Source organism: Haemaphysalis longicornis, unplaced genomic scaffold, assembly GCF_048455015.1.
Source record: "Haemaphysalis longicornis isolate Haplotype H1 unplaced genomic scaffold, Haemaphysalis longicornis Haplotype H1 scaffold_6, whole genome shotgun sequence".
In the NCBI taxonomy this organism is placed as follows: Eukaryota; Metazoa; Arthropoda; class Arachnida; order Ixodida; family Ixodidae; genus Haemaphysalis; species Haemaphysalis longicornis.
In genome coordinates this window covers 157175492-157196869 of record NW_027526407.1, presented here as the reverse complement: position 1 = coordinate 157196869, position 21378 = coordinate 157175492, and the positions used below count along the sequence as shown (strand labels likewise).

At 49.2% G+C, this 21378-nt stretch overlaps 1 protein-coding gene across 1 annotated transcript in view; it reads right to left on the bottom strand.

Moving 5' to 3' along the window:
• Positions 1-21378, bottom strand: part of LOC144141225 (dual specificity protein phosphatase 16-like) — a 55311-nt gene that overhangs the window by 12644 nt on the left and 21289 nt on the right. The window contains exons 3-6 of the mRNA XM_077672781.1: positions 17001-17111; positions 12936-13101; positions 9814-10146; positions 9006-9129 (exon numbers count right to left, since the gene is read on the bottom strand). Coding sequence (XP_077528907.1) covers positions 9006-9129; positions 9814-10146; positions 12936-13101; positions 17001-17111 — 734 coding nt within the window. The remainder of the gene's footprint in view (positions 1-9005; positions 9130-9813; positions 10147-12935; positions 13102-17000; positions 17112-21378) is intronic.

Genomic DNA, 21378 nt, shown 5'->3' with positions numbered 1-21378 from the left:
AGTCATCTTAGAAGCTTTTCGGCATAATTTCGATTAAACGCAAGTTACAGCCGTTCTCTGTAGCCACAGTCTTCCCGCGAAAATTTGCTTCACAGCAATTTGAACACGCATTACAGTCGAATCCCGCTACAACGAAATCGACGGGACGCGAGAAAAATTTCGTTGAGGCGAAATCTGCCCCAACAAAGAACGGAAGGGCAAGAAAAATAGCCCCAGATATTTCCGCATCATTGGCAGCATAGTACAATGTTTAGAAAAAGGAGTGACGCACAGTAACGTCGCGTTTAATCAGACAACAAACATACCAATGATTATCTGTTTTTTTTATGAAATGTGAATAATTTTGAAATGTGAATAAACATTATTATTATTATTATTATTATTATTATTATTATTTTATCAGCATGCAAAGAGTGCAATACTGCGGAGGAGGGGAGAGGTGAAGAAATGAAGAAATGCAGGCTAAAAAAAAAGGCATATTGCTGTTCCACAAGGCGTTTCCCCGAGCTGATTACTTGCAGATAGCTGCTATGTGGTTGGAAGCCCCGTCTCTCTTGTGGCAGGAACAACCCCCGTTAACTTATCCTCTGACTAGGCACTGCAGCAACTGACCTTGGCAGGCAAGCCGAGCGCGCTTGCATTTAAAGCGACCGCACCCTCGCTACTAAGATAGGATGACGCGGGTTCAGGACAAAACACGAAAACATTAGAGAGTTTTAGTTGACCGTTTTCTACGCTCCGCTCCGGCATCGGCGGCCCGCTCAGTGCAACCGGAGCTAATGCCGTTCATGGCCAAGCGCGCCACGCATGCGGAATGGCGCTTCCGCTTGCATCGGAGAAGAGCGGACCGTGAAAGACGGTCAGCTAAAACTCGCTATTATTTTTGCTTTTGACTGAAGAATTGTAGAAGGAAAACTGCAAGGACAGTTGCTCACAATGCATACATGATGGTGCTGCACCAGCAGCAGAGCACATTCGCACGATTTCAACCACGGTGTTTCAACTGGATACGGATTGGCTATACATAGCTCCGGCTCGACGAACCTGGCTTGCGCCTCATGTAAAGACGGCCCGCCACATCATCACCATCAAACAATGGCGTCCACCTATGAGTTTGTGTTGTTTTGGGCGGCAGTGTGGGCGCACCGCGCATGTTTTCAGTGAAACTAAGCGTCCTGAATCTTTAAAAAGTTGCAGATAGCTGGCGCTATGCTTATTTTATTGCAAATAATTGTTCAAACCCAGCTAAATTCATCGAAAATTTCGTTGAAGCGTGAGGCAAGCCAGACAAGTGGTTCGTTGTGGCGAGGACTTTGTTGCATTGATTTCTATGGCTAGCTGACGGGGAATTGGAAATATTTCGTTGAAGCGGACTTCGTTGTAGTTGGATTAGACTGTACATGGGGAAGCACAGACATATACAGCTTCACTGCCAGGAGCAAAGGCCCTCCGCAGCTTCCACATGCTGAAAATAAAGCCTGAACCCGTAAGCAGATAAGTGCACACGGAACAAATACCAACCCTTGAACAGCACATCACTTTGTTTACCGCTGTTTCACGGTTCGCATTCTCTCCTGTTTTATTGCGGAGGACCGTTTCCCTCCAGTGAACTTTATGTAGTTACAACTTTGTAGCATTCCTTGTTGCATGATGAACACGGTTGATCCCAGATGCTGCCGTACAATGCGGAATATACGTCGAGCTGGAATACAGGTCGACTCCTTTAACTAGCAGCCGATAGGTGTGTATTGTGTACAACGTTGCATTTAAGGGGACACACGGGTCGAAAAAACGCGATTTTTTCGAAATATACCGATTTTTTGTTTTCCCTTGCATTAGCATCTTTGACTATCCTTCTTTCATGGGTAAAAAAATGAAAACGAAATACGAACGAGAACTTAGTGAAAAATGTGTCCGAATGACTCGCGGTGACCGAAGAAATCACGCAATCAAGCCAAATTTCGGCCAGGTTTGAGAATTTATTCCGCACGGCAGCGTGGCTCGCCGCCATTTCGGTCGCTGGAGAGAGGTAGATCAAGCCTTCTTCTCTCGACTGAGCCGCTCGCCAGCTTCGTATCTCCGCGTAAAAAAAATTAAAAAAATGTTTCTTCCCGCTTGTTTTGCGAGCTCCCACTGGGCATTTAAATCACGTGACGCGAAAGCGGGACCGCCATTGGCTCTTGCCGCTTGTGAGCCGCCATCGCCCGCATCGTTCCGTTCGCTACTTCGCGCTATCTTTTCTATTTGCTTATCGTGTGTTTTTAATCGTGAACGGTGAGGACAAGCGTGACTTTTGTCGCCGGAAGCAGCGTACTTCATGCCGGTACAAAGGAAAGCGCAAGCGGCGCAGCATTGCGACGACCACGGCCAATGCCGGCACGACCGACACCGTGAGGCCTAACGGCGCCGGGCCTTCAAGCGTTGCAAGCGCGGCTCTACCAGGCGGGGCTGATTTTATCAGCGAAGATATCGGCTTTATAGGCGCATCGGAGAAGAAGTCGGCAGCCTTCCAAGGTGAGGAGACAGCCAGCCACGGGAGCGGTGCAGTTATCTCTGAAGTCGGCGCTCTGACTGACCTTGAGTGCCACCGTGTGCGCGACGTGCGGGAAGTGCGAACTCTTCGTAGTTGAGGTTGCGAACAAACGGAAGGGCCTCGCATCGGTACTGGAACTGAAGTGCAAAAACGAGAAGTGCCCTGCGGGAGTGGCTGCGGGAGTGATTTCTTCTGTTTACTCGTCGCAGCGCGCTGCCGCCGTCGGTCGCGGAGGCCGCAAACCAGAACTCTGCAGGGGAAGTCCCCGTGATAGTTTCGCCGTCAATGTGAAAGCGGTACTCGCTGCACGCGCGGTTGGCATCGGACACGATCAGCTGTGCAGGTTTTGTGCCATTCTTGGTCTACCAAAACCACAGCATCAAAAGACGTTCTACAACACTGCCAAGAAAGTTCATGTTGCGGCCACAAAAGGTGTCTCTGACAACCTTGCTGAAGCAAGGCAAGTAACTGCGTTGCAAGCTGGTCAGACTGACCTCAGTGTGATTTTTGATGGTACTTGGCAGAAGCAAAAACACGAGCCACAACAGTGTTGGCATTGTCATTTCTCTTGACACTGGTCCCTGCCTGGATTTTGAGGTGCTGTCAAACTACTTGTACTTGTAGCCGCCACCAAAAGCTTGATGAGCAAGAGGAGGAAGTGTGGCAAGCCTTTCATGCCTCTTGTGTGTGAAAGAAATGTCGACTGCTCATCCCATGCCATGGAGACGGAAGCAGCACTGCGCATCTGGCACAGGACGCTATCGTACAACCTGCAGTTCACTGTAGTGGAGACTGCCACTGCCCTCGCAGGGTTGTGGTTCAACAGGGGCCACACTAGCTTTGAGCAAGTTCTCCAAGAACTGGGAATCTTCCCTTCAGAAGAACTGGTCAGACTAAGCAATGCAAGTGACCAGCGGAGGATCAGGCAGATGTGTGCCAAGCTGACTGCTAAGGCTAGTCCCATTGCCGCAGCCTGGTGAAACGGTCCCATACCAAGGACTACCCCAGCAAAAACCGTGAGGGTGCAACTTATGCAGCAGGAGCATTCTAGTTTTAGTACCTCAATGTGGACATTTCAGACTGTATCCCCACCAAATTTCATGTTGTTCGAGCAAGAATTTCTGAATCTGCCAAAGAAATAAACTTTCAATTGCGTTTTTCTCAGCTTGTTGTTTTTGTCCGTTTTCTGAGTTTGTGCACACTTATTTTCCCACTTAAAGTTGTCGTATCAGGATGAAATTTTGCACAGATGTTCATTATAACACGTAGAGTGCACAAATCTTGTTCATTATGCAATTTGTGTCCTTAGATATTTCTGACGGTCATAAAACAAAAATATACAGAACAAAAAAAGGCACACTACCAGTCATTTTTTTTTCGTGGTGAGGAAAATGATGATGAGGCTTTTTCAGGTAGATTTGTGCACTCTGCAGTTCATAAGGAACCACCTAGGCTATTTTAAAAGTTTCAGAAAAAATTTTTACTATAAAAAAAAGTGTGCACAAAAAAGCCATTTTTCTGAAAGTCATGCTGCGTAACATTTTATCCGGAGCAGCTATTCAAAATCTGATTACATATATGACCAGAGAAGCTCGATCTCTACAAGCTGTGAAAATTTCAGCCTCCTAACTTCATTATTAAAAAAAAAGTTGTTTGGAGGAGCACGTCCCCTTAACGAGCAAAAACAATCGCCAAAAGAAACTTGCAGATGAGTAAGCCGACGGAAGCTCAAGCTAGAACAACAAGAAAGAGCACAGGTTGAGGCCAAAGCATAAGGCGAAAGTATGCCCATGTCCATTTTGAGCGAGCCCTGATAGGCTTGAGAGAGAAGGACGTGGATATGATGCAGCGCAAGCAGAGCGGGGCATTGGCTTCGGTGCTGCAGTTGCTTTGCGAAGACATGATGACCGAAATGGGCCCACACGGCTCTTGAAATAATTTCTTCTCTGTGAAACTTGCTAGTCTTGCTGCTTTTTTTTCCCACTGGTTTTAGATATGCCGTTATTTTTTGAGTCAGTATCAATTAGTTCCCAAAACTACAGATGATTGGTCCTTTTTGGAGGAACAATAGACAGAACAGTGTTAGTCATAAAACTGTAATCTTTATATTTTGCACTACTATGAACGCTGGCGAATGCAATAAGAGAACCGGTTTTTTAATATACCACTTGGAACTACGTTAAACCTCGTTATAGGGACCGGGCAGCTGGACGGGTGGCGCCACCACTCGGCGCTCCCCTCGTCAATGGAATGAGCCAGTGCATTGGACTACACAGCCTCCCGTTGTTTTTGTCGTGTTTGCATCAGTGCTTTGTATGTTTTGGTGGTGTTGTGAGCAGACATGTGAGATTAAACGAAGTCTAAACAGATGTGTTGGGTTCTTAGATGCAGTAATGACTACGTAAACTTGTCGGACGCGTCTAAAGTTGGGTATCGGCTGCAATGGCATGAGCGCTTTTTGCAGCGATCTCCGCTTGGCTCCACCCGTTCTGAGTACGAATAAAACTACTATTATTAGTATTTTTTCTTCTTAAATGCACTCACGGCTACGCAAACGTATTGGATGCTTGTAAGGTTGGGGAAGGGCTACATTGACACGAGCGCTTTTGCAGCGCTCTGCTCCTGGCTCCGCGCGATCTGAGTAGGAATCAAACTATTAGCAATATTAGAATTAATTTCTACCACTTTCTTCACTTGTTGCAATGACTACGGTTTCCACGCCAGTCTTAGCGCTAGGATACCTCGATACGTGCGTTTTAAATAGAAAGGCACCTGCATACGAGATGGATTACCGTGTAGCAGTAGAAATGTTGCGGTAGTTCACACTTTCTGTAACCGTGAGCTTTGTACCTTCGGTTTGGTGAGCGACACTGTGACAGCATGGGAGCCTGAAAGCCGAAGTGGAAAACCCACGTTTCTGGTGGTCATTTTATCAAAAGCCAAAGTTATTCACCAACTCAACAGCCCAAGCTACAAACCATCCCTCCTCCTCTTCCCGTTTTACCCCCTGCGTAGAATAAAGGCTGGCACCGATAGTTAAAAAATGTGGCAGTGTTAACGTCAGCCGGTGTTTTTTAATGCTTAAGTATTCTTTACAGAGTACCTAAAAAATCGTGTAATGCCTGGTGAAGACACCAAAAACGCGCGATTAGTTGCCTCAAATATGGGTGCATCAGCCCGAGTCCTCCACCACAGACACATTTCCGACACACTGGAAAAAGTTTAGATTTGGAGAGGGGGCATGGAAGTTCAAAATTAAACAGCAAAATCATCTAATGATTATGATGGTTGAACAAAGCTTTCTTCGTGCGAAATCGAATGGGAAATGGTCAAAGTCAAAGACGCTGCGACCAAAAGACCAAATTGCGTGCTGGTCAAATTCGACGCTCAACTAGTCAAAGTTTAAATCCAGAAGGCAACCAAGGAAACCCATACAATAGAGCTTTGCGATAAACCATCATCGTCGTTAGACGGAGGTGTGCATGATTTTTCAAGCGTAGGTGGCAGCTTGTAAACCGACCGCAGCATTCAGTTGTGAAGCTGAGTACAGTTTTCGGGCACCCTCCTGTCTTGCGTCCTTCAGTCGCTTCAGTCACGCAGGAATTGGTTTTTGAAAAACCATTTACCAAATAGCCAGAAACCATTGCAATTCTTGTAAAGCAATGCTTCTCCACGACAAGCAATAACATTCTACTATCATGCGGTATTTATTCTATCAACGATTCCCGATGGCTGTAGTAAGAGCATTTCTGTGAAATGAAGCACGTTTCAGCCGTAGGTAATGAAGATACGGAAGCGTCATTCGTCACAATTTCTGTTTTGAGGTAAATCTTCGAAGACACCCTTCAACTTTGTCTTTCGCTTGTGCACGACGTCGGCGCCGTTTCGTCATCAACTGCCAAAGGCCTGCGCCACAGCATTCCTAGATCGGTTGCGCATACCGGCTTTGTGGGAGCATTTAGCGGGAATATACTCCTCGATTCGCAAAACTGCATGCAGGCATGAAAAAATTGCATGAAGCAACGAACTTTCACTTCCAGCTTGACTTCCAGCTTGGCGCATTGAGCGTCGTCTGCTATTTCTAAATACTGAGTATGGGCGTAAATAACACACACGGCATACATTGTAAACGTCACATCCACACTCAAGATTTACCGATCTGAAAAATGCACGTGGGGTTACGTTCGCTTTGCAAGCCGCACCGCAGAAAAACGACAGAAAGCCATGCACAACTACACTGCGCTGACCGCCCCCGGCATTCCACTGACGAGCGGTTCGCCACGGGCGGCGCTGTTCGCTGAAACGACGGTGGTGCCATACAACGGCCGCCCGGTCCCTATAACGAGACAGGCTATAACGAAATAATGGATATAACGAGCAAATCGTAATTCCCCATGAAAGTCCCCATAGAAACCAATGTATTTAAAACTGCGTTACAGGATATAACAAACAAATTTCGTAGAGAAATCAAATTTTGAGCTAATTTTACAACAGTGCGCAACGCAGATTTGAGACAGTGCGCGACGCGGCAACTGTATTAGCAGTTCAAAACTCCCGCCACACGCGCGAAGCTGGATGGCGCGCCATGCGGACGCTGCGCCCGCGAAGCCCCCACCCTCCTCTCGCTGTGCACGGCCTGCAGACAATGGGGCCTTGTTCTGTGATGGGGCCTTTCGATTTACAGTCTCGGACTCACCGCGGGCTCCCCGAGAAGCAGTCCGACGTTCGATTTTCCCATGTATCCCTATGGCTTCGGGAAATCCGCGGACTATCCGCAGTGAGTCCGAGAAAAACCCCAATGCACACGGCGCGCGCGGTTGCGTCCCCTTCCTCCCCCCCTCTCCCCTGTTCGTATCGCCGACGTCACTGCGTAGTTGTGTTTGTGTGTGCGTGGAAGCGAAAGCGAAAGACTATCACGCTTGAACCGAAGACAGCTATGATAAAAGCCGTCGCATCGGGCGCGAAGTAAGGTAAGGTGCACTCTGTGGTAAGGTGGCAAGAGACTGACGTGTGGACGAGTACGCTGTCCACCATCGTGACCAACCGAGAGTCCATCGTCAGCGCTGTTGCACGTAGCTTGAAAAGAAGCGCTAAGGACGGCGTCGGAGGCACCAGATGCGGTGAACGTGCTGCCACGCTTCGGCGCGCACGAGGGCGGCGAAGATGGCGTGAACGTAGCGGCCGCAGCTGAGGGAGCCATCGCTCGCATCAGTAAGGTGCATCAACGTCCAATTACGGACTTCTTCGTAGCCAAGTCTGTTTAAAATACGAGTTTTGAACTGCAATAAAGTAGGTTCGTGACTTTTCCTTTTTACCTCCGGAATGTGTTTATTTTACTGACTACCGCCGTGCAGCAAGATGCTATTTCGCCCGATTTTTGTTTTAGGTAACTACAATGCATAATATTTGCAGTAAATGTCGGCTACGGCTATAACGAAATATTGGCTATAACGAGCAAATCGCGGCGCCCCTTCAATTTCGTTATAACGAGGTTTTAATTTTACAGCTCATTAAACTTAACCCGCAGCACTCCTTAACCTTTTGAGGGTCTAATTTTTTTTTAAAAAAAGCTTTCCCAGATGGTCAAATTACTACATCGAAGATTTTGAATGTACAAAATGTGAAAAGTCGGGAATAAATTGTAAAAAAAAATCAGGAACAGTAAACAAGGAGAGTGAGAATACCTCGTCAGCGTTGGTAAGAAACAAGCTAAGAGCAGCGCCAATATAGATATAAATCAACTTCCGCTGCCCCTGCAAGGGAGTGCTGATGAAGGTAAAAATTCAAGCGCCACCGTTGGAATCATGCGGCAAAACTGAAACCACTGTGCGCCTAAATTCCGATCCCACGGTGAAACAAACCACAAAAGGGCGCTGACACAAGCCTCGTGACGCACTGAAGCTAGAGAGTTCCGTTCATCTCCGTAAGAAGGTAGCACAATCAAATTTCCAACACTTTTTGTCAGTCCTAGGAGGTGGCAGCACTAACAAGTGAGCGTGCATCGTCAAACAAAGGATCTAAACCGTACTCGTGCGGCAAAGACCTTGCTGGACGGAAAAAACTGCCGCCGTACATAGACGGCAAAAACCCTCGAAGGGTTAAAGGGCCACTCTTGCAAGGAACAAACTAAGATATGCACCCATGGGGGCGGCCACTATCAGGGTTCTTCAATATGCACCTCTCGCAAAATTAATTCCACTTCAGAATTGGGGCTGCCTCACTGCAACTGAGCCTAACACCACAACCTTATCAAAAAGCACCTGTCTTTGAAATTGGGAACCAGTAAATTAGGTACTGCAGTTTCTCCTTTACGACTGGTGGGAGTGCACCCCTCTTCAATTCACTGTCAACTTGCCCCACGCTTGTCCCCCCGTCTGCCCCCCGAGCAGGGGCCAACTGCGGACCAGTTTCGCGAGTGGTGCCCACACCACCCTGGCCCGAGCGAGGGTCCTCCCCCCCCAGCGGGGCTCACCGGTAGGCGTCGTCCGAGGAGAGCCCCAGGTGGCGCATGACGTAGGCGATGGCCACCGTCGGGGAGCGCGACACCCCGGCCAGGCAGTGCACCAGCACGCACCCGCTCGACTCCCGCACCTTGTCTGCAAGAGGCATGGGGGAGGGGAGAGCTCAGCCGGGCTGGCACGCACACTGACACGCACACTGTCCGCTGCCAAGCACGGGAAAAGGCAAGGATAAGAAGGGCACACGTGGTGGCAACAGAGGTGGACGACGTGGACTCGGCAGAAAAGGTGGCACGGGCGTTACGCTCGGAGCATGTCGTGACAGTTGCCGACTCTCCACCAGGCGGCCTGTGGGAACCATCACAAGAGCCCCCTCTCGGTAATGGGACTGAACGTTTCATGGAAGACGGGAAACCCACCAGAAGCCTGCAACCCCCACCGAATGAGCGCGCCCTGATCACAACCTCCAGAAATTATAAAGACATTACAGAGCACCAATGACTGAGCAACCCAAGCTCAGCAGAAGAGAAGAGGTCCTGTATGGGCGAGTGTGAGCATTCCTGCATGGCACCTGATTACATGCTATGCCCTGTTCAGAGTGCCCTCCACCACTGGCCGGCCCTGAGGACCAGCCCTGGCTGGTCCAAGTGGGCAGCCATGGCCCACGGCGTCCTGCACTAGGTACACCACCCACTCAGGAGGGAATACCGGTCTGCTCTCGTTATGAAGTCTATTACCGCTGCTTTTGAGTCCATCAAGGAACGACCTTTGTTCACGAGTGCGGGCAAAAGCCGTGCAGCCAAGTGCAGGCGCACCACGCACCGAGGAAGCGGCAGGCGCGGGCGAAGTGCGGCCGCAGCTTGTCGGCGTGGCTGTCGTTGACCGGGATGCGCAGGAAGTGGGCGTCGGGGATGAAGTCCGGCTTGGGGCAGGAGGTGGAGACATTGAGCTCGTAGCCGATGTTGTGGGCGGCCAGGAGCTGCGGGTCCTGGGCGTCCCGCTGGGAGCCCAGGAACAGGAAGGGCAGGATGCGCGTCGGGCCGCCCGCCGACGACAGCGACGACAGGCACGGCTGCGACAGCGACGTCAGCGGGCCCCGGGAGCCCCCCTCCTCGCACCGCGGCCGGTGGGACCCAGAGAACTCGCCCAGGCCGCCTGCACGGTCAACCGGGGGAGGGTCAGGGCAGCCGCCAAGGGAGGGTACGTGCACCAAGTGGGCACCAAGCCACCTCAACCTTTCATTCCATCTCCCGGAAGAGGTTATTGCAAAAAGTGCAATGATTGCACACGCGACTGATATAGGAAGTTTATACGTGCTATTTATGCGCAAGAGGGGCTATCAGGAGTGAGACAGCATAAACAGATTCGGAAGCAGTTTTTGGAGCAGCGTAATAAGTGTGCGCACACTCACCTCCGGACAAGACGACCCAGCATTAAATTTTTGTCCCCAAATATAATTTTGTACTACCCACCGTACTCCTTTTGCAGAATGTTCGTGAAATGAATGCCTCCTTGGCTTGTTGAGGGTAGTGATCAATATCTGACGCATGATACTGGCAGGCGTAACTGGCGTGCTGTCAGGTATGAGTGCTCCACTAGATTATGCGACTGCCCAAAACCGATTTACATCATCGTGTATCACCACAGGATGACCATCTGAAGAATCACTGCTTACAAAAAGACACTGTGTGTAAATTTCGGGGCAGTGGAATTACAATCAGCTCCATGCATACGCCGGCTGCGCAACGCTGGGCTGTGGCGTACACCCGCTATTTATACAGACCGAATGTACCGTATTAAGATCGTGTCAGAAACACTTACACTCTCATAAATACACCGCATTTGCGAACAGAGTGACTGCTCCACTTAAACGTGGATTTCCAACGCCTACAAACGGCAAATCTCAGTTGTGTACTACGTGTCACAAAAGCAGCGGCCACAGTGGGGAGTGGGCGGAGCCTCCCGTCGCTGCTTCTGAAACCTTCTGCTAGGGAGACATCAGCGGTGCCCCACAGGCAGCGGTCGAGGCATGTACGTAGGCTACATTTACACGCACATGTATAGAATGAAGACGCCGTCCAGGCGGTCTCTCTCCAATGACCATTCCTAACCACACGGGCATCCATTGACACCTTGATTTCACACGTGGAACAGCTTGTTGGGAAAGTTGAGCAATACTCGTTATAAAAATTACAGCACAACAAACACAACAACCCAGAAGAAGCAGGATAAGACGAATCCTCTTCTGGAGCTCTTGTCCCGTCGTGCTTCCGTCTTGTCCCTCAGGTGCTTCAACACTTAGCACTCCCGTTCTTGAGAAGGGCACCTGTTCCTTTTACTCGGCTCAATCAGAAATACAGCTCCAGTCGGGGCCTCAGAACGGAGTTTCCACTGCTATACCCGAGCACAACTGGATTGAGAATGACAATGGAAGTTACCCCACCACCGTGGCTGCGTGTTCTTCCACGCGGTGCACAGAGAGCATTACTGCGAGTGACACGAGCCGTTTCCCTCATTTTTTTGGACTTAATCTGCTTGCAAACCACTGCAACAACGACACACAAGCTACGTTGGGGAAAAAGCAGACGACGTCACCCATTAAGTGCAATCTTCTTTCAAAACGCACACCTTGACGACAGCAACTTGCACCCAAGCACAGATTAGCTCCAATCAGAGTTAAAGGGGCACTGACACAAAATTTTGAAGGCAAGATAACTTCGGAGATAGATTGGTGGGAACACATATACATCATCTGCAAAATATCAGCGGCGAATACAGCCTAGAACATATTTAAAATCAATTTTAAAGTGTGCGAAACGCAACCGAGCAGCCAGCAGAGGACCACGCGCAATCGATATCCTGAGGATATCGTGTAAATAAACAACATCCAAACACGTCACGAGTTTGTGTTTGCTGCTTCCGCACTGCCGGCGTTTTTCGCCGGCTCGCCCAGCTCGCCGCTCCAATCGGAGGGCCGGAGGGCGGAGCTTCTGCTCTCGAGAACGAACGACCCGATCGTTGGCGGCGGAGGCGCCGTGATTTCGTCAGCTGATGGGGCAGCTGGCCGCTACCAAAGTTCTACAGCGATTCCAGGCACTCTGTTTCTATTACTGTTTCTTACCATTGGATGCGAAAATGCACCGGAGGCACGAAAAGCCCACTGAGCTAGCCGCACGGTCGCTGTGCAGGCGGCGGCCACGGCCACGAAGTGGCCCAGGCCGGCGCAGGTAGCTCGAGTGATAGCTTGTTACCGCTGCACGAAATTGTCTCCAAGTCCCGACCATGGTGGCTTACATGAGAAAGGAGTTAATGATGCGATGGCGGGTTGCATTAAAAATTGCCATCTGCACCGCTTACGAGAGCGGCACTCCAATATCCGCCGCAGTGCTAAGCCGAACACATCTGTAGGCGGACCTGTAGGCAGACCGGCCGGCTGCTCCCAGCGCGCGTCTTGCCACCCACCGTCTCGAGCGTCGCGCGTCGTCCTTCAGCCGCGGTAGCATTTGCACTTGCAGCGCCTGCGTCACATCCACGGTCGCTTTTTAATTAAGCGCCTCACGAGATCAGTACGTGGGGGCATTCGCAGAAATTGCCGGCGATGCGGATTCGACAGTGCTACGGCGGCTCTGCTCTGTGATATCCCTCCGACGGTCACGTGGCCAGCTTTGTTCACACAAAATCCATCGTTTCGCGGCACCCGCTGAAACCGAAACTGCAACTGGCCGCATTTAAAATGCCTCTAATTAAACAACCATCGCACGCTGAAGCAAATTAGGTTTCTACAGGTTATAAGTAGGTCACTAGCTACTTATCGCAAAAAAAAAAAAAAAAACAACAAGATGCAAAATTTTTGTGTCAGTGCCCCTTTTAAGGGGGACTGCTGCCACTCCCCGACTCAACCAGAGCAGCAGCAACCTAGCGGGGAAGCTGCGGCGGCCGCTCACCGGCGAGCAAGGCCACTTGGCCGGGGAAGGCCCGGGCGAGCTTGGCCAGCAGCACAGCCAGGAAGGAGTCCTCGCCCGAGGGGGCCGTCCACGAGCCCTGGTCGTACACCACCACCAGGCCAGGGGGAGGGGGGCACGAGGAGGGGAGCAGCTCGCGCACGTTCACCTGCACACGCCAACAAAGCGCGTGAGCCAAAAATCCCCCCTTGCAGATCACCAACCGACTGACTATGGCCATTCTATGCGCTATGGAGGGCTCCAAATTAATTTCAACCACCTGCAGGTGATCTTTAAGATTGCCTAAATCGCATCACACCTGGGTGTTATCACTTTTTGCCTCCATCTCAAAGGCTGTCAACAATTGACAGCACAGACACACTGTGAATTGTGTCTGCACTGTACATTGTTGACGTGAATTAACAAGCCGATCACGTTCTCAATGAAAGGCAGCCACTGCAGCAGGGAATCAAACCCACATCCTTGGGCTCTAGCCACGGAGTGACCACGGCGGGTACGTTGTAGATCGCAAGGTGCTTCCCCAACTCACAGTGCACGAGCGGAAGGTACGATGGGATCAGTGCTAGGGTGTGATGTGCCATAGTAAGAGACAACACGATGTAAGCAGGCCTCAATAGCAGCATCACATGCTACGCTTAAAGGCCCCGCTCAAGTATCCCCCCCCTATTGTTCAGACCCATCACGCACAAAACTTTTCTCACAAGCACGCAATGCCTCCTGGCCTCTTTCCCGGAGGTGTTGCATAAAATAAAATGAAATGTCACGAAATAAAACACTGTTGTAGCTGTTCACGCACTGCCCTGCACTGCGACAGCCCAGAGAGAACACATGACAACGTTCTGCAATGCGGCCACTCAGCCAAACCTCTTTCCTTTTCTTTTTGAGGCGTAGCATTCTTGGTGGAATACCCCCCCAGCCAGGACCGCGTAGCACCCTGCATTTTCCCAAGAATGCAGAGTTGGCGGGAGTTCCACCTTTAATCATTACGATAGCTTAAACGATTCTAATTGCTTGGACACAATTTTGAAAAACCAAGAAATAATAAAAATAGAAAAAGCAAATTTTTCACAAAAAAGAGCCGATAAAATAAAAATATGCAACTTGCACATCTCCCCCCCCCCCCCAAATAAAGAATAAATGAAAGAAGTCTGCAAAGGAACGTTGTAAATGTGGATAAAAAAAATAGTGTAAGCAGACCAATTCTGCAGTGTGCCTGCAAAAAAAAAAAAAAAATGGTTAAAAAATATAGCACCTCATCGCTACAGTGGTATCAATTTGCATTAGCGGCGAGAAGAAAGAAAAGAAAACTTAGAAAGAACGAAATAATCCAATGACATTCGCTACTGATAGCCACATTTGGCTGCAAAGAACTTTCACTCCAGACAAGTGGCATAAGAATGCTACACATTAGTAGCGAATTCTTTGAATTTCTGCGGAGTTTTTTCTTCCTCAGTTTCATCAACAGCTCTTCGCAACATTTGTCCGTGCTCAAACCATGCCCGTGCTCTGAACGATTAATACCCCTGTCACACGGCAAATCTAATGTCAAACTAAATGACATTAGCTGTAAATTACATTCGGCTCGGCCGTGTGGGTCCACACGGCGGAAAAAATATCATTTGATTGTGATAGCAGTGACGTTTAGCGAGCTCACAAAACCGCAAAATTACATTTCAAGTGCATCTAGAATGTTTTCACGCGTACCATTTTTTTAAAAAACGCAACAAAGAAATATTTTTTTAAATAAAAACAAGAAAACAACCCATTTTGGGTGACATCAGTAGACATCACAAGCCGAGACAAGTCTACAAAAAATCCGGATTCGGCTAGCACGCGCACTGGGGACGAGATTTTCTTTTTTGTTAGTACTTGTTTATCTTTATTTGAACAACAACACAAAGAAGAAAATATAAGTTTACTGACAGTTTTTAGAAACAGTATTCTTTGGTTTGTTACTGAATTTCCCTGTCTAGGGACGCACTACTGCTGTCGAAGCTACTCATTTGGCCACTAACTGAGGTCCGGGACCTCAGTTAGCCGCTAATTGTCATTCGGTATTCTCGTGTAGCACCGAACTAGTGACATTTAGAGCGAATGAAATTTGCTGTAAATGTCATTCGATCTGCCGTGTGACAGGGGTATAAGTGGTTGTGGTCGTAGAGGCGTCGTCTCTATCAGCGTACAATCGGCAAGACACAGGGGGCATCTTTTACTTCCACAGAAGTTGAAGTAGAACCCACGTGACGTCAGCGACACGTGGTTCCTTACACGCGTCAGACACGGTGAATTGTGCATCACGTGGGAGCGTGCTTTCAGCCGCACCAAATACATCCCAGCACAGTTGGTCAGTACAGTTTACTGCTAAAGGGGGCATCTAAAGCCAAGAAGAGTGCCAACAAAAGTACCACAAAAAGAAGAACGCTTCGCTAGAACTGCACAAAATTATGTGCCTGTTGCGTATGGAGATGAAGCAAAACATCCATGACTAAGCTGGTGTTATGACGGTAGTATGGTGCAACTTTTTAAAAATATGTTCGAGAAACACGCCTCGCAGCAATTCCCCAGCTCCAATAAAATCAACCCCCAAAGGATTCTGCAGCTACGCACTCGACCAAAACACACGTGACCAAAAGGCGCAGTTTGGTCACTAACTGAAAGTTGAGTCTGCAACTCCAAGCACCCTGCTTGTACTCCCCTTTGGCCACTGCATCACTGGTTGCGAGGTCAAATCTTGCTACAACAAACAGCTCGATGTAGCCAAATTATAGACACAAAATTGCATTGCGAATTCCTCAAAGCGCAGCGTAAACAGTAACTACAGTGCTCATGGGCAAATAAATAAGTAACGCCCAAAAAACCTCCGCAAATTATTCATAAAGTGCTCGTGGGCAACTAGATACACACCTGAGCCACAAGCACGAACAATGTATTCCCTAACGTGGAAAGAACTGCAGCAGTGTAGCCTGATTTGTGGCAAGGAGCCCCTTGCCACAAAATCCTCCACGTCAAGAGCTTTGAAGGATGAAAGTGAGGTTAGCTGGTGTTTGCGCCTCTGTTGTCTCACCACCTCTTGCATTCCCGAACCACTGGTGCTTTCTTCACATCCTCAAATGCACATTGAAGAGGTCACTTTTCGTTCCCAGAAACGCCTGTGCTGCATGGCAAATGTCCCACGCAATGCACACTTCAAGGTCCTTTTGCAAACACCAGCGACTTGCACTTCTTCCCACTTGCCTCTGTTGAACCCCCGGGGCGAGGTCACTGGGGTTACAAGCAGTTTGTGCTACAGGGCGGGCATGCAACCGTGGGCATCGAGAACACCTTCCATGCCACCTCTGCGCATTGCGGGAAAAGCTCGCTGCCTGCTTCAGCAGTGGAGAGTTTGATGCATCGTATATTACAACGTGCCGCCAAGTTTGACACGGCAAGTTCAAAACCTGTGAAAATCATGTAACAGCCGGGCAAAACCTTGAAATTCTTGACGCTACGAGGTTCTACCCCTGTGTCCCGCTCTTTGTTTACACAGCTGGTTTTAAATCTTGGAAAGGTATGAACGGCCAACCAATCTCCCCTGCACAGTGGCCAGGATCCACCATTTGAAGCCTTTGTCCTGCAGCCGATTCAAACAGGCTATCCACGACTTCGTGTAGCGCAAAAAAAAAACGGACAAGGACAGAAGGAGGTGATAGGCACAAGCAGATTACCGCTACCAACTAGCCCAAACCCAAACTCTGCTAAGATAAAAATAAAATATCAAAGTGTTGAAAAAAAAGTATTATTATCATCATCATTACTATTATTATTACTATTAATTAGTGAGCCTCAAGCAGGACATGCTCCCCAACAACATCAGGCTGAGCTGATGCGCACGATGAAGCACGCAGCAACACGGCACAAAACAGAGACCAGCACTGCTCATGTTCTGAAGCGTGCCTGCTGCTTCAGCACAAAGGATAGTGCCAACCTGACCACTAAACGACTGGCCAGACAAGGAGATTTCCGGGCCCTCCCGCGGGGGACCGGCTGCTGCGGCAGTGCGTGGCTTGCCTTGTCATGCTGCAGTCGGCGCTTGACAATCTTGGAGCAGCAGACGTTGACGGCGCCCCGGATGTGGCACGTGTTGAAGTCCAGGAAGGGGCGGCTGTCCACCAGCAGGATCTGTGGGAGCACCAACCAGGGGCATCAACGGGGCACTCTCTGGAGCACAAAACTGCGCCCACATGCACCACAGGGAGCAAATGAAAGCAAAACGGGGCCCTTTCTTCGTGGCGATCTGGTCTGCTTGATCCAAAGCGACGAGGTACGGGGCATTACAGAACGCATAAATGCGGGCTAGTTGGTTCGAACCGTGAAACATGGCTAAGTAGCACGGTAAGACGGGACAATAATAAGAGACCGCACAGGACTTAGCACTAGTCCTGTGTGGTCTCTTCTTATTGCCCCTGTCAGGGGCTACGAAGAATTCACTGGAGGCCCACCAACGAAAGGAAAAGAAGTACGAACGGAAAGCAGAGAAGACGGCCGTGCAGCGTATACGACACCACCACAACTTACACCCACAGCAAGCTGCAGAAACGTTTGCAAGACCACGGCGCCTTGTGGCGAGACCTTAAATTACGCCAACCGCCTCCCCGCCAGTGTTTATACATACCATCATGCGGCCCCGAGACAGCGCCAGCGTTTATACATGTTGTGTGCGTGTTGCTCGGATTTCGGACTCTCTCTTGTAAGGGAGAACTTTGTGCCCAGCAAGTCGCCCCACCGCCGTGCAAGGCGATGGACGTTCTCAGTGCTAATTCCCCCATCCTATAACGCAATGCAATAAGTTTTCCTGTCATTAAACAGTTTAATCCCTTTCCAAGACAAGTCCTTACTAAAACCGGCCTCACTCTGACACCCCGTCTTACCGCACTACTTAGCCATGTTTCACGGTATTACAGACACACAAGAATCAGGCAGAACCCACCTCCAACGACATTCATTCAGTTATGCCAGCAATCCACGTCAACCAACCTCGACCTCAGGTTGGTTGACATGTTCCTGCCCTTCCCCACAGAAGTGGTCCAACTGTGCCCTCTAGTGCCGCAAAAATGGTTGGCGAGACACCAGACAACCAATAGACACTCCTTTACTTGGTGTGAATTGGATCGTTTGTAGTACTTGCACTAGAAATCCTGAGCTCTTCACCCTTTTCTTTTTTTCGTGTGCGTCGTTATCCGTTGGTGGGGCCCCTACTTTGCCTCCACAGTGATTTCCATTTTAAGGACAAAGCAGATAGATGCCATTATTAAGAAGTGCCATTACGCTACCCAAGCAGCTTTAAACCACTTCATCAATAACAACAAAATTCGCCCCAAACGTGAGAAGACTTCCCATGGCCACTCCGGCAAATAGACTGGCACAGTTTTATGGGTCTTGCTTTACACTCTCGCCACTTGTGTGCAAAGTGCCAGGTCAGAAAAATGTGCAGAGTTGAAGAAACCACCTAGGCCAGAACCCTGCCATTTTGATCGTTCTGACAAGCAGAGATGCGCTATTTATCACCATGGCACATATACAGGGTTCCCAAGATATCACGCACCAAGATTTTAAAGAAGTGCAAAGGCGTTACTCCAACAAAAAAAAACCTTGGGCATAATGTTTCCAGTACAGTGGAGAAGCGGCCAGTATTTTTTTTTTGTAGTTAGGCTTAATTTTTAATAATGATCTAACTCGATAAGTAGTGTTCTAATCCTTAAGATGCACTTGTGGATACCCACGAGGGGCATCTAACTGCAGTATTTTCAATGATGAACTAATGGCGTGCTCACTTATTCCGAGTGATCAAGAAAGCCCACAAAATACAAAAAATACCATGGGATGGGGCTCCGGCCCGCATCACGAAGCAGTGCCCTCGAACAGGCTGCCTCCAAGTTAGCCAGGACGAAATAAAGAAAATTAGAAAAGAAGAAATTGTGACCCAGTTTGTGCCCCACGCACCCAGCGAAACTTGCAGTTGCAGCTGCGTTTTCGCTTTGGGCGTGTGACAGGCAAAGCAGTTGCTGTAAAGCAGCTTACGAAGCTTGTAGGCGCGCCGTCATGTGCTCATATTGCTCATATTTCGTACAATTTCTTTATCAGACGCAATAAATGAGCAGGCAATTAGTTCGTTGCTGAAAATGCGGCGATTAGATTCCTCTCAAGGCTACCTACAAGTGCCTCACGGAGACTAATGATTAGGACAGTACTTCTCGAGTTAGATAATTACAATTAATTAATCAAGCCTCATTAACAAAAAAATACTGTCCCGGAAACCTTATGCACTAGGTTTTCTTCGAGTAACACTATTTGCACTTTTGCTTGGTGCACGATAGCTGGGACACCCTGTATGCTGCTCTCTTGCAGTCCGCTCATCAACACAGAGAAAGGGCCCTTTCCTATGCCAGCCTTCTCCCAGTCACAGGGCCAGATGCACTGCATGATCCCCGAGCCGAAGTGCCTTGCTGAAGTCTGGGAGGTTCATAAATATTGACCACACCTCTACAGCTACCATTTTGCAGACGTCACTGACCAACGGTGCACCATAAGGCTGTAAAGGTAGCAGGATGCCTTGGGATGCTGGATTCTTCTATAGCAAAAATACAACTTTCCCGTCACTCACAGGTGCGGAAAGAAGCACCCTGACACGCATGCACTTTTGCCATCAACTCTGGACTTAAAAGGTTTAAACTTGGGTTCTGTTGCACTGTGACGAGGAAACGTGCATAGGCGGAGATGAGGAAAGCAATTCACACACGCGAGCGCTGTCTCTGCCTACACTGTTTCTCGCCGCAACGTCAGCGTCATCTCAAGCTGCTATTACGGTGCCACATCCCCCGGTGCTTACCAGCACCACTTCAGCCAAAAGGCACCCGACAAGCTCATTAACTTGGCTACCTTTCAACTGTCTTGGAAAAGCTGAATACCGTACCGGCTACAAACAAACAACCTCCAAACAGTTGCTGCCATTCCAGACGTCGTCCTTCCCCATTCCAGCCACCGATGAATTCCAGTTGAGCGGTGCTCCCTTCATTCACAAAAATCAAGTGACTTTTACCACGATCCCACAGCTGGCCGCTTGGGCTTTCCCACGCCCCATGATTACGTCTGCAGCCGCTTCTTGAGGCCTGGCTTTGCTCTCTCTGCGCTGCCAGCCACAGTGCAGTGTGCGCCTTGTGCCAACACAGCAAGCACTCGGCATCCACGTTTGCCGGACTACGACAGCCATACGAAACTCAGAATTGAACTGTACGGGCCAATACGGCCGCTGGTCAATGGCTGGGTTGTAACAGCCATTGGCCATTTAATGAAGACTGGACACAGTGCACATTTGTTCCAGCTGTGCTACTGAGTTGGGCGACTCTTTTTGCACGCAGCTTTTCCGTGTCCTCGATTCAAAGTCTTGAGCGGCGATCATGGCAGGACGCTCTTGTTCCAACACTCCCGCAGAAGTCCTTCACACTCTGGACACAGTGTGCAACAGCACATCCACTGGTGAACGCACTCTGCACTTCCACAAGACTAGCCAACATGACTCGTATGTACACTTGGCCAGAACGCACACTTTGGGACGCAACTGTCCCCTTTGCTGCTTTTGCAACTACAACAGCGGAGTTACTGGTCTACCTCGCCTTTGGCCATCAACCGACACTTTTGCTCAACACCACTTTCTCCTCCGTTCCCACATCTCCAAAGATCAAGGCCGCTCTATGAACAGTTTGTTTCTCGCCTCAGCCCTTGTCGTCACCCAGCTACCACCCAGCACGCTCAAGGCTGCCAACACGACCGGAAACTTGGCCAGGACTGTTCCACTGTTCCACTTGTGCCCTTCTGGTAAGGGGCTAGCTTGGGCGCCCGTTCTCAAGCCACGACTACCTGAAGTCCCATCATCGATGTACTGGTTACACCATCCCATTGCCTAGCTCAGAGGTCCACTCATTTCAAATGTTGTGCTAGGAACACTTCTTCACACAGAGACACAAGAGACATACAGGAAATCAAATACCAATGCAATGTCTTAGCGACAAAGTAGCGTATTTTCCGCTCTATAAGTCGCACCCCCCTCAAAACGGCAGTTTTTCCAGAAAAAAAAAATGTATCTAAGTTGCACTGGTGTATAAAACCCACCGGTGTACAAAACGCACTTGTTAATCAGGTAAACTCATAGAGGATCAATTCGTTAAAAAGTCCGGCGAAAGTACACGGTAGCGGCGGCCGCCGCACCTGAACACATCCCCCGGTAAGCAGTGCTAGACACGTGCATATACCGTTCCAAAGTCTAGAAAGCACCAACTTCTCAAAAATGGTTTGTTGACACACACAGATGGCACGTACTTACAGATGGCATTTAGGCAAAACCAGCGAAGCCCTCTTCCTTCAACCCGCTAACAAATAATTAATTTATTTA